Raw genomic sequence first — 11412 nt, forward strand, 5'->3', positions numbered from 1 at the left:
CAGAGCACCTACCTCAACCCTCGTCTACCTCCTCTTACCCTGCAGAGGACCAACACCAACCCTCATCTACCTCCTCCTACCCTGCAGAGCACCTACCCCAACCCTCGTCTACCTCCTCTTACCCTGCGGAGGACCGACACCAACCCTCGTCTACCTCCTCTTACCCTGCGGAGCGCCTACAGCAACCCTCATCTACCTCCTCATACCCTGCGGAGGACCGACACCAACAATCGTCTACCTCCTCATACCCTGCAGAGCACCTACCTCAACCCTCGTCTACCTCCTCATACCCTGCAGAGCACCAACCCCAACCCTCGTCTAATTCCTCTTACCCTGCGGAGCACCTAAACCAACCCTCGTCTACCTCCTCTTACCCTGCGGAGCACCTAAACCAACCCTCGTCTACCTCCTCATACTCTGCAGAGAACCTAAACCAACCCTCGTATACCTCCTCACACCCTGCAGAGAACCTAAACCAACCCTCGTCTACCTCCTCTTACCCTGCGGAGCACTACCACCAACCCTCGTCTACCTCCTCTTACCCTGCGGAGCACCAACACCAACCCTCATCTACCTCCTCTTACCCTGAAGAGGACCAACACCAACCCTCATCTACCTCCTCATACCCTGCAGATCACCGATGCCAACCCTGCGGAGCATCGACACAGCACTTGTCTACCTCCTCTTACCCTGCAGAGCACCGACACAGTCCTTGTCTACCTCCTTTTACCATGCAATGCACTACCAGCAACAATCCTCTACCTTCTCTTACCCTGCGGAGCGCTGACACAGTCCTCGTCTACCTCCTCTTACCCTGCGGAGTACCAACACCAACCCTCGTCTACCTCCTCTTACCCTGCAGTGCACTACCACCAACCCTTGTAAACCTCCTCATACCCTGTAGAGCGCCTACACCAACTCTCGTCTACCTCCTCTTACCCTGTGGAGGACCGACACCAACCCTCGTCTACCTCCTCTTACCCTGCAGTGCACCTACCCCAACCCTCGTCTTCCTCCTCTAACCCTGCAGTGCACTACCACCAACCCTAGTAAACCTCCTCATACCCTGCAGAGCGCCTACACCAACCCTTGTCTACCTCCTCTTACCCTGCGGAGCACTACCACCAACCCTCGTCTACCTCCTCTAACCCTGCAGTGCACTACCACCAACCCTCGTCTACCTCCTCTTACCCTGCGGAGCACTACCACCAACCCTCGTCTACCTCCTCTTACCCTGCGGAGCACTACCACCAACCCTCGTCTACCTCCTCTTACCCTGCGGAGCACTGCAACCTGTCACACCAGTCTCTACTCCTGCTACATACTTCTCATGATGAACACCTACAATCTCCCAATGCTCCACCACCAGCTGCTGCCACATCCTCACACAGCACTACTGATGATTCAGCCTTATGTGCCAACATGTAAATAAGACACACATGACAGCACACAATGTAATATCCATCTCAGCATCACAGATATGAGGGTGGAATAAAACAGTGTCTTGACAACAGTCGATAGGTCAACAATCAATAAAGTCAAAAGGTCAACCTGGACTTCAGTCGACATGGTCAAAATGTTGACACAAAATGAGAAAGTTGAAGCCATGGCTGTGCTGAGAAGACAACCCAATGTCAATCAGGCCCGCATCGTCCTTCAGCCGTAACCAATAAAACCTTTTCCCCTATACCCAGGGTCACTGCACTACAGTATGTTGGTCCGGGGTCACTGCGCTACAGTATGTTGGTCCGGGGACACTGCGCTACAGTATGTTGGTCCGGGGACACTGCGCTACAGTATGTTGGTCCGGGGACACCGCGCTACAGTATGTTGGTCCGGGGACACTGCGCTATGTTGGTCCGGGGACACTGCGCTATAGTATGTTGGTCCGGGGACACTGCGCTATGTTGGTCCGGGGACACTGCGCTATGTTGGTCCGGGGACACCGCGCTACAGTATGTTGGTCCGGGGACACTGCGCTATGTTGGTCCGGGGACACTGCGCTATGTTGGTCCGGGGACACCGCGCTATGTTGGTCCGGGGACACTGCGCTATGTTGGTCCGGGGACACTGCGCTATGTTGGTCCGGGGACACTGCGCTATGTTGGTCCGGGGACACTGCGCTATGTTGGTCCGGGGACACTGCGCTATGTTGGTCCGGGGACACTGCACTATAGTATGTTGGTCCGGGGACACTGCGCTATAGTATGTTGGTCCGGGGACACTGCGCTATGTTGGTCCGGGGACACTGCGCTATGTTGGTCCGGGGACACTGCGCTATAGTATGTTGGTCCGGGGACACTGCGCTATGTTGGTCCGGGGTCCTCTCTTTTTAAATACTGTGAGAATAATTGTGGAGAAATGCCCCCCAAAAAAAAAATAAGTGACCTTACCCCCAAATGAGCAGCAGCAGCAGAGGGAACACGTGACCCAATACCGACAGTAATAGGAGCCCTCATAGAGTTACTGTATGTCTGCAAAGCCACAGTGCACACTGCAAGCCCCCGAGCCGGCCCGGACATGTACCCCGGAGCCCTTTAGGGACAGCACCATACACCTATCACAGTTATGTGAGGGGGAGACATCCTGTAGGCGCTGGTACCTCTGGGCCCAGAGGAGGATGTGAAAACTAACAGGTGCAGCAGAGCATCGTATAATACACATCACGTACAATGGCCCCCGGCCTCCCCCTCACCATCCAGTGCAACCTCCTCCTACCCACCCCCCACTGTTTCTTGTCCCTGTCACCCCAGCCTCCAGTCACACCCAGCCTCCAGTCTCAGTCACCCCCAGCCTCCTGCCACTGTCACCCCAGCCTGCTGCCACCCCAGCCTCCTGTCACCCCCAGCCTCCTGCCACTGTCACCCCCAGTCACTGTCACCCCCAGCCTCCTGCCACTGTCACCCCCAGTCACTGTCACCCCAGCCTGCTGTCACCCCAGCCTCCTGTCACTGTCATCCCAGCCTCCTGCCACTGTCACCCCAGCCTCCTTTCACTGTCATCCCAGCCTCCTGTCACCCCTGCCACTGTCACCCCCAGTCACAGTCACCCCCAGCCTCCTGCCACTGTCACCCCCAGTCACTGTCACCCCAGCCACCTGTCACAGTCACCCCCAGCCTCCTGCCACTGTCACCCCCAGTCACTGTCACCCCAGCCTGCTGTCACTGTCACCCCCAGTCACTGTCACCCCAGCCTCCTGTCACTGTCCACCCCAGCCTCCTGTCACTGTCACCCCCAGCCTCCCGTCACACCCATCCTCCAGTCTCAGTCACCCCCAGCCTCCTGTCACTGTCACCCCAGCCTGCTGTCACTGTCGCCCCAGCCTCCAGTCTCAGTCACCCCCAGCCTCCTGCCACTGTCACCCCAGCCTCCTGTCACTGTCATCCCAGCCTCCTGTCACCCCTGCCACTGTCACCCCCAGTCACTGTCACCCCAGCCTCCTGCCACGGTCACCCCAGCCTCCTGTCACCCCAGCCTCCTGTCACTGTCACCCCAGCCTCCTGTCACTGTCACCCCCAGCCTCCTGTCACCCCCAGTCACTGTCACCCCAGCCTCCTGTCACTGTCACCCCAGCCTCCTGTCACCCCCAGTCACTGTCACCTCAGCCTCCTGTAACCCCAGCCTCCTGTCACCCCCAGTCACTGTCACCCCAGCCTCCTGTCACCCCTAGTCACTGTCACCTCAGCCTCCTGTAACCCCAGCCTCCTGTCACCCTCAGTCACTGTCACCCCAGCCTCCTGTAACCCCAGCCTCCCCACCCCCAGACACTGTCACCTCAGCCTCCTGTCACCCCAGCCTCCTGTCACCCCCAGCCTCCTGTAACCCCAGCCTCCTGTCACTGTCACCCCCAGCCTCCTGTAACCCCAGCCTCCTGTCACCCCCAAGTCACACCAGCCTCCAGTCACTGTCGCCCCCAGCCTCCTGTCACTGTCACCCCCAGCTCCAGCCTCCTGTCACCCCAGTCACGGTCACCCCAGCCTCCTGTCACTGTCACCCCAGCCTCCTGTCACTGTCACCCCAGCCTCCTGTCACCCCCAGTCACTGTCCACCCCAGCCTCCTGTCACCCCAGCCTCCTGTCACCCCAGCCTCCTGTCACCCCCTAGTCACTGTCACAACAGCCTCCTGTCACGGTCACCCCAGCCTGCTGTCACCCCAGCCTCCTGTCACCCCCAGTCACTGTCACCCAAGCCTCCTGTCACTGTCACCCCAGCCTCCTGTCACCCCCAGTCACTGTCACCCCAGCCTCCTGTCACTGTCACCCCAGCCTCCTGTCACCCCCAGTCACGGTCACCCCAGCCTCCTGTCACTGTCACCCCAGCCTCCTGTCACCCCCAGTCACTGTCACCCCAGCCTCCAGTCACTGTCACCCCAGCCTCCTGTCACTGTCACCCCAGCCTCCTGTCACCCCCAGTCACTGTCACCCCAGCCTCCTGTCACTGTCACCCCAGCCTCCTGTCACTGTCACCCCAGCCTCCTGTCACTGTCACCTCAGCCTCCTGTCACCCCCAGCCTCCTGTCACCCCCTAGTCACTGTCACCCCAGCCTCCTGTCACTGTCACCCCAGCCTCCTGTCACCCCCAGTCACTGTCACCCCAGCCTCCTGTCACTGTCACCCCAGCCTCCTGTCACCCCAGCCTCCTGTCACCCCAGCCTCCTGTCACTGTCACCCCAGCCTCCTGTCACCCCAGCCTCCTGTCACTGTCACCCCAGCCTCCTGTCACCCCAGCCTCCTGTCACCCCCAGTCACTGTCACCCCAGCCTCCTGTCACTGTCATCCCAGCCTCCTGTCACCCCCAGTCACTGTTACCTCAGCCTCCTGTCACTGTCACCCCCAGCTCCAGCCTCCTGTCACCCCAGCCTCCTGTCACCCCCAGTCACTGTCACCTCAACCTCCTGTCACTGTCACCCCCAGCTCCAGCCTCCTGTCACCCCAGTCACTGTCACCCCCAGCCTCCTGTAACCCCAGCCTCCCTGTCACCCCCAGTCACTGTCACACCAGCCTCCTGTCACTGTCGCCCCCAGCCTCCTGTAACCCCAGCCTCCTGTCACTGTCACCCCCAGCTCCAGCCTCCTGTCACCCCCAGTCACGGTCACCCCAGCCTCCTGTCACTGTCACCCCAGCCTCCTGTCACCCCCAGTCACTGTCACCCCAGCCTCCTGTCACTGTCACCCCAGCCTCCTGTCACCCCCTAGTCACTGTCACCCCAGCCTCCTGTCACTGTCACCCCAGCTTCCTGTCACCCCCAGCCTCCTGTCACTGTCACCCCAGCCTCCTGTCACCCCCAGTCACTGTTACCTCAGCCTACTGTCACCCCCAGCCTCCTGTCACCCCCAGTCACTGTCACCTCAACCTCCTGTCACTGTCACCACCCCCAGCTCCAGCCTCCTGTCACCCCAGCCTCCTGTTACCCCCAGTCACTGTCACCTCAACCTCCTGTCACTGTCACCCCCAGCTCAAGCCTCCTGTCACCCCCAGTCACTGTCACCCCACGCCTCATCGGGACTCACCTGTTCCTGGTAACAGTCAGAGCCCACCAGTCCCCGTGTGACGTCATCTGACTAGTGACAGGCGCTGCTAATTGGCGGAAAAGTATTTGTGGGCGGGGACAGTGGTACCATGAGTGGAGCACGAGACCCACCTGGGGCTGTGTGTTTATCAGAAGCACGTGATCTCCGCCCAGTGACGTAACTTCCGGTCTCCGCACTTGTCGCCGCTGCAGGATATTAGCCACCATGTTGCTGGTGGAGAGCAGTGCATTGTGATACTGGGAGGAATGTAAATGGAGATAGTACCAGGAAATAGGGTGGTGGATAAGTGAGGATAATGGGCGTTACTATGGGAGTAGGGGGCGGGGTTAGGTCATGGGCGTTACTATAGGAGTAGGGGCGGGGTTAGGTCATGGGCGTTACTATAGGAGCAGGGGGCGGGGTGAGGATAATGGGCGTTACTATAGGAGTAGGGGGCGGGGTTAGGTAATGGACGTTACTATATGAGCAGGGGGCGGGGTTAGGTAATGGGCGTTACCCCGCTCTGTATGCTGCTGATACAGCTGAGCGGCGGCCGCGCATGCGCAGAGTGATTGCGGCCTTGTGGCTGTTGGAAGCCTCGGTGTGGACTGGTGATTTGTTCCGGTATGAGAGTGCCGGGTGTTCGGTCGTGGACGCGAGGGAGGAGGATGAGGCGAGAGTCCGGGACAAGGTGTGGTATAGCAAACAGTGATGGCTACAACAAGTCCAGCATGCCCTGGTATTGAGAACTCTGACCAGTTAGTATACACCCACCTGTAATCCCCCCAATGTCACACACCTGTATTCCTCTCCATGCATGTCACATTCCCCCATACCTCCCAGCATGCCCCTCTCCAGGAGGACACAATGCTCTGTTCCTGGGCTTCCTGGTAATGTATGATTGCCAGCACCTGTGGTGACACCGTTCTTATCAGTTACCCAGCTCCCCACAGGTGATGGTAATCCTACATTATCCATACCTCCCAGCATGCCCCTCTCCAGGAGGAACACAATGCTCTGTTCCTGGGCTTCCCTGGTAATGTATGATTGCCAGCACCTGTGGTGACACCTTTCTTATCAGTTACCTAGCTCCCCACAGGTGATGGTAATCCTACATTATCCATACCTCACAGCATGCCCCTCTCCAGGAGTACACAATGCTCTGTTCCTGGGCTTCCCTGGTAATGTATGATTGCCAGCACCTGTGGTGACACCTTTCTTATCAGTTACCTAGCTCCCCAAGGTGCTGGCAATCATAACATTATCCATACCTGCCAGCATGCCCCTCTCCAGGAGTACACAATGCTCTGCTCCTGGCTTCCCTGGTAATGTATGATTGCCAGCACCTGTGGTGACACCTTTCTTATCAATTACCTAGCTCCCCACAGGTGCTGGCAATCATACATTATCCATACCTCCCAGCATGCCCCTCTCCAGGAGGACACAATGCTCTGTTCCTGGGCTTCCCTGGTAATGTAGGATTGCCAGCACCTGTGGTGACACCTTTCTTACCAGTTACTTAGCTCTCCACAGGTGCTGGTAATCCTACATTATCCTTACCTCCCAGCATGCCCCTCTCCAGAAGGGACACAATGCTCTGTTCCTGGGCTTCCCTGGTAATGTATGATTGCCAGCACCTGTGGTGACACCTTTCTTATCAGTTACCTAGCTCCTCACAGGTGCTGGCAATCCTACATTATCCTTACCTCCCAGCATGCCCCTCTCCAGGAGGACACAATGCTCTGTTCCTGGACTTCCCTGGTAATGTATGATTGCCAGCACCTGTGGTGACACCTTTCTTATCAGTTACCTAGCTCCTCACAGGTGCTGGCAATCCTACATTATCCTTACCTCCCAGCATGCCCCTCTCCAGGAGGACACAATGCTCTGCTCCTAGGCTTCCCTGGTAATGTAGGATTGCCAGCACCTGTGGTGACACCTTTCTTATCAGTTACCTAGCTCCTCACAGGTGCTGGCAATCATACATTATCCATACCTCCCAGCATGCCCTTCTCCAGGAGGACACTATGCTCTGTTCCTGGGCTTCCCTGGTAATGTATGATTGCCAGCACCTGTGGTGACACCTTTCTTATCAGTTACCTAGCTCCCCATAGCATACCTCCCAACTTTTGAAGCTCTGGAGGCGGGACGGTGCTCCTGCGCGCCGGAGGCGCGTCGAAATTTTTCGGGGGGGGGGGGCGCGTGCCTATACTCGCGGCTCTTCCGCGAGGCCACGCCTCCATTTTGCCGCTATGGGGGCAGAGGCTCTGTGAGCCTCTAGCCATGCCCCCAGTCCCTTGGCTGCGGGAATAGACGCTGTGCGCGTGCGCACAGCGTTTATTCCCCGCTGCTTAGCAGCTGACAGGGGGGACTCCCAACAGCCCCCCCACACCGCGGGACACTGCCGTCCGCGGGTGGGACATCGGGACAGGCCCTGACAATCGGGACTGTTGGGAGGTATGCCATAGGTGCTGGTAATCATACATTATCCATACCTCCCAGCATGCCCCTCTCCAGGAGGACACAATGCTCTGTTCCTGGGCTTCCCTGGTAATGTATGATTGCCATCACCTGTGGTGATACCTTTCTTATCAATTAACCTGTTCAACACAGATGAGGGTAATCATACATTAAGAGGAAAGTCCAGGAGCAGAACAATGTGTACCTCCTGGAGAGGGTCGTGTTGGGAGGTATGTACCCCCCTCCCCCTCCCCCCCCCCCCCCCCCCACACACACACACCTACCTGTAATCCTTCACATGCATGTCACTAAATACCTAACATACATGTCACCTATCCCCCCCCACACACACACCTGTAATCCTTCCCATGTCACACACCTGTATTCCTCCCCATGCATGTCACATACCCCCCCCACACACACCTGTAATCCTTCCCATGTCACACACCCCCCACACACACCTGTAAATCCTCCCCATGTCACCTCCCCCCACACACACCTGTGATCCTCCCCATGTCACCTAACCCCCCCACACACACACACCTGTGATCCTCCCCATGTCACCTAACCCCCCCCCCACACACACACACACACCTGTGATCCTCCCCATGTCACCTAACCCCCCCCCCCACACACACACACACCTACCTGTAATCAATCTTATGCATGTCACTAAATACCTAACATACATGTCACCTATCCCCCCACACACCTGTAATCCTTCCCATGTCACCTAACCCCCACACACCTGTATTCCTCCCCATGCATGTCACATACCCCCCCCCCCCACACACACACACACACACCTACTTGTAATCCTTCACATGCATGTCACTAAATACCTAACATACATGTCACCTATCCCCCCCCCCACACACACACACACCTGTAATCCTTCCCATGTCACACAAACCCCCCCCACACACACCTGTAATCCTTCCCATGTCACCCCCCCCCACACACACCTGTAATCCTCCCCATGTCACCTAACCCCCCCACACACACCTGTAATCCTTCCCATGTCACCCCCCCCACACACACCTGTAATCCTCCCCATGTCACCTAACCCCCCCACACACACCTGTAATCCTCCCCATGTCACCTACCCCCCCCCCCCCACACACACACACCTGTAATCTTCCCCATGTCACCTACCCCCCCCCACACACACACCTGTAATCTTCCCCATGTCACCTCCCCCCCTCCCCACACACACACCTGTGATCCTACCCCCCCCACACACACACACACACCTGTAATCCTTCCTATGCATGTCACACCCCCCACACACGCACCTGTAATCCTTCCCATGTCACACACCCCCACACTCCTGTAATCCTTCATATGTCACTAAATACCTAACATACATGTCACCTACTGCCCCCTTACACACACCTGAAATCCTTCCCATGCCACCTACCCCCCCCCCCCCCCCCCCACACACACACACACACACACACCTGTAATCCTTTCCATGTCCTGAAAAGGATAGTCAAAGAGATGACTCAAGGGAACCAATAAGGTTTTTTGGGGCACACTTACAGGAAAAATTGTTGGTAATGCGTAATATATGGTAAATATTAAAATATAACTTTTAATGATAAGCCTTATTAAAATAAAATTATGTTTGGTACTTGTTTCCTAGCACGGCCACAATCTTTTCCATCGTGTACCTTAAAGTTAAGGTACACGATGGAGGCGATGGACCCGATTTCCTTTGAAATCAGGTCCATTTTGCCGGCAAAGGCAAAATCTGGGGCATCGCGTCGGTCGCGTGCATTAACATGGCCCCCGACGCGATGGATGCGATTTTGCCATAGGCTTCAATGTTAAAATATTTTTAAAATTGAAATCGGGAGCATCGCATCGGTCTTGTGCCATTATAATGGCACAAGGTGAGATGGACTTGATTAAGTCCATCTCACATAGGAAACAATGTGAAATGGGCCAATATGACCCATTTCACATTGTATATGGCCCCGTCATGGGTTACGCAACCCCATTGTGAGCGTCACCCCACGATTGACGCCAACCCGAAGCGTGGCGAGCGCAGCGAGCTTGCGAGGGAAGGCGGTGCGCGTCCTCCGACCTTTTCATACCCCCACTATCCACGTCGGCGTGGAGTTGAGAATATAAAGTGCCCATATACCTGTGAAGTTATACGCGTCCCCTCGCGGGGCTCGCCGCGCTTCGGGCTCGGTGGATCGCTGCGCTCGCCATACTTAATGTTCTCAACTCCACGCCGACGTGGATAGTAGGGGTATGAAAAGGTCAGAGGACACGCATCGCTGCGCTCGCCACGCTTCGGGTTGGCGTCAATCGTGGGGTGCCGTTGAGGGGGTAAAATTGGGGGTCTGGGGAATACTTTACATTGAATCCAATGTAAAATAGGGTCCCAGGGGTCCTATTCACATTTGATTCAATGTAAAAATCGGGTCGGTCGCATCGCATGCAATGCGACCGACGCGATTTTTCCGACACGATCACCCCGATGCAAATCGGTGTGGCCGTGCTAGGAAACAATACCTTATGTTTAGAATAAATGTAATCACACCTTGTGAGTAGTTTAAGAATATCCAGCCACACCAGGGGTGTAACAAGCTACCTGCGAAACACGTGTCAGGACACACCTGAACACACGCCCCCACCACTCCAAACAGTGTCGGAAAGAGAGAGGAGATACAAACGGAACCAGCGCTCCATCCGTCTCTCCTATCCACCGCCATGAGACCTCACTAACGGCACACCAGAGCCGTCACCCAGCCCTACCCGCACTTCCCACTGACTGAAGGGGCAATACTTCCCCACCCGTCCTCCCAGTATCAGGCAGACAGCAGCATTGAAGCTCCGCCGGTCGTAGCCGGCATAGGTAACGGGGGCAACCCCGCGCATTCTTCCTCCCGATATTTATCTGTAGGAACTGTCTATGCTACAAGTGCGCCACATACATAGAATATTTACATTGGTTACTCAATTTTATTGCTATACCTATTTGAAAACTGCAGGTTTCTCTGCTACACAGCAGAGTGAAGGTTAAATTATGCAGCGTGTATATATATTTTCTCCCCTCCTGTCTTTCTATGATTACACTCTGACAGGTGTTTGTATTGGAATTGCCATAAACCTGGTGTCGGTTACCTGCCAGATTACACTGGGTGCATCAGCGAGTATAGGGCCATTTAGCTGAAAGCCCAGCCTGTTATCTTGTACATACAGGAGCACGCCACTCCAGAATCCACTATATAGGGTCACCAGCAATCTGTTCTGTGCATTCAATCGTTTATTTACACAACCATCCAGCGAGTCCTAGTGAAGCACTCAGCTCTGGAACACATTGCTCTCGCTGTATCCCTGCTGGGAATGTAGATCTGCACCGCGGTGCTCTGTATTATTGAACTATTAGAAGGCTAACACTATAAGCCTGAGGTCCTTATATTTGCCTA

At 56.1% G+C, this 11412-nt stretch overlaps 2 protein-coding genes across 8 annotated transcripts in view; one reads left to right on the plus strand and one right to left on the minus strand.

The window, feature by feature from the left end:
- MROH1 (maestro heat like repeat family member 1) overlaps positions 1-5680 on the minus strand; it is a 405085-nt gene extending 399405 nt beyond the window's left edge. For 3 of the 7 annotated variants that reach the window (XR_014444044.1, XR_014444045.1, XM_083145075.1), the window contains exon 1: positions 5510-5679. The gene's annotated coding sequence lies outside the window, so the exon portion shown is untranslated. Of the gene's footprint in view, positions 1-2393; positions 2644-5509 lie in introns of those variants that run through there. The other 4 variants (XM_083145076.1, XM_083145077.1, XM_083145073.1 and 1 more) reach the window with 4 other exon arrangements.
- Positions 1577-11412, plus strand: part of LOC146005836 (uncharacterized) — a 22520-nt gene continuing 12684 nt past the window's right edge. The window contains exon 1 of the mRNA XM_083145264.1: positions 1577-1662. Within this exon, the coding sequence (XP_083001390.1) occupies positions 1577-1662 (86 nt within the window). The remainder of the gene's footprint in view (positions 1663-11412) is intronic.

Source organism: Crinia signifera, chromosome 5, assembly GCF_055691185.1.
Source record: "Crinia signifera chromosome 5, ASM5569118v1, whole genome shotgun sequence".
Taxonomy (NCBI): Eukaryota; Metazoa; Chordata; class Amphibia; order Anura; family Myobatrachidae; genus Crinia; species Crinia signifera.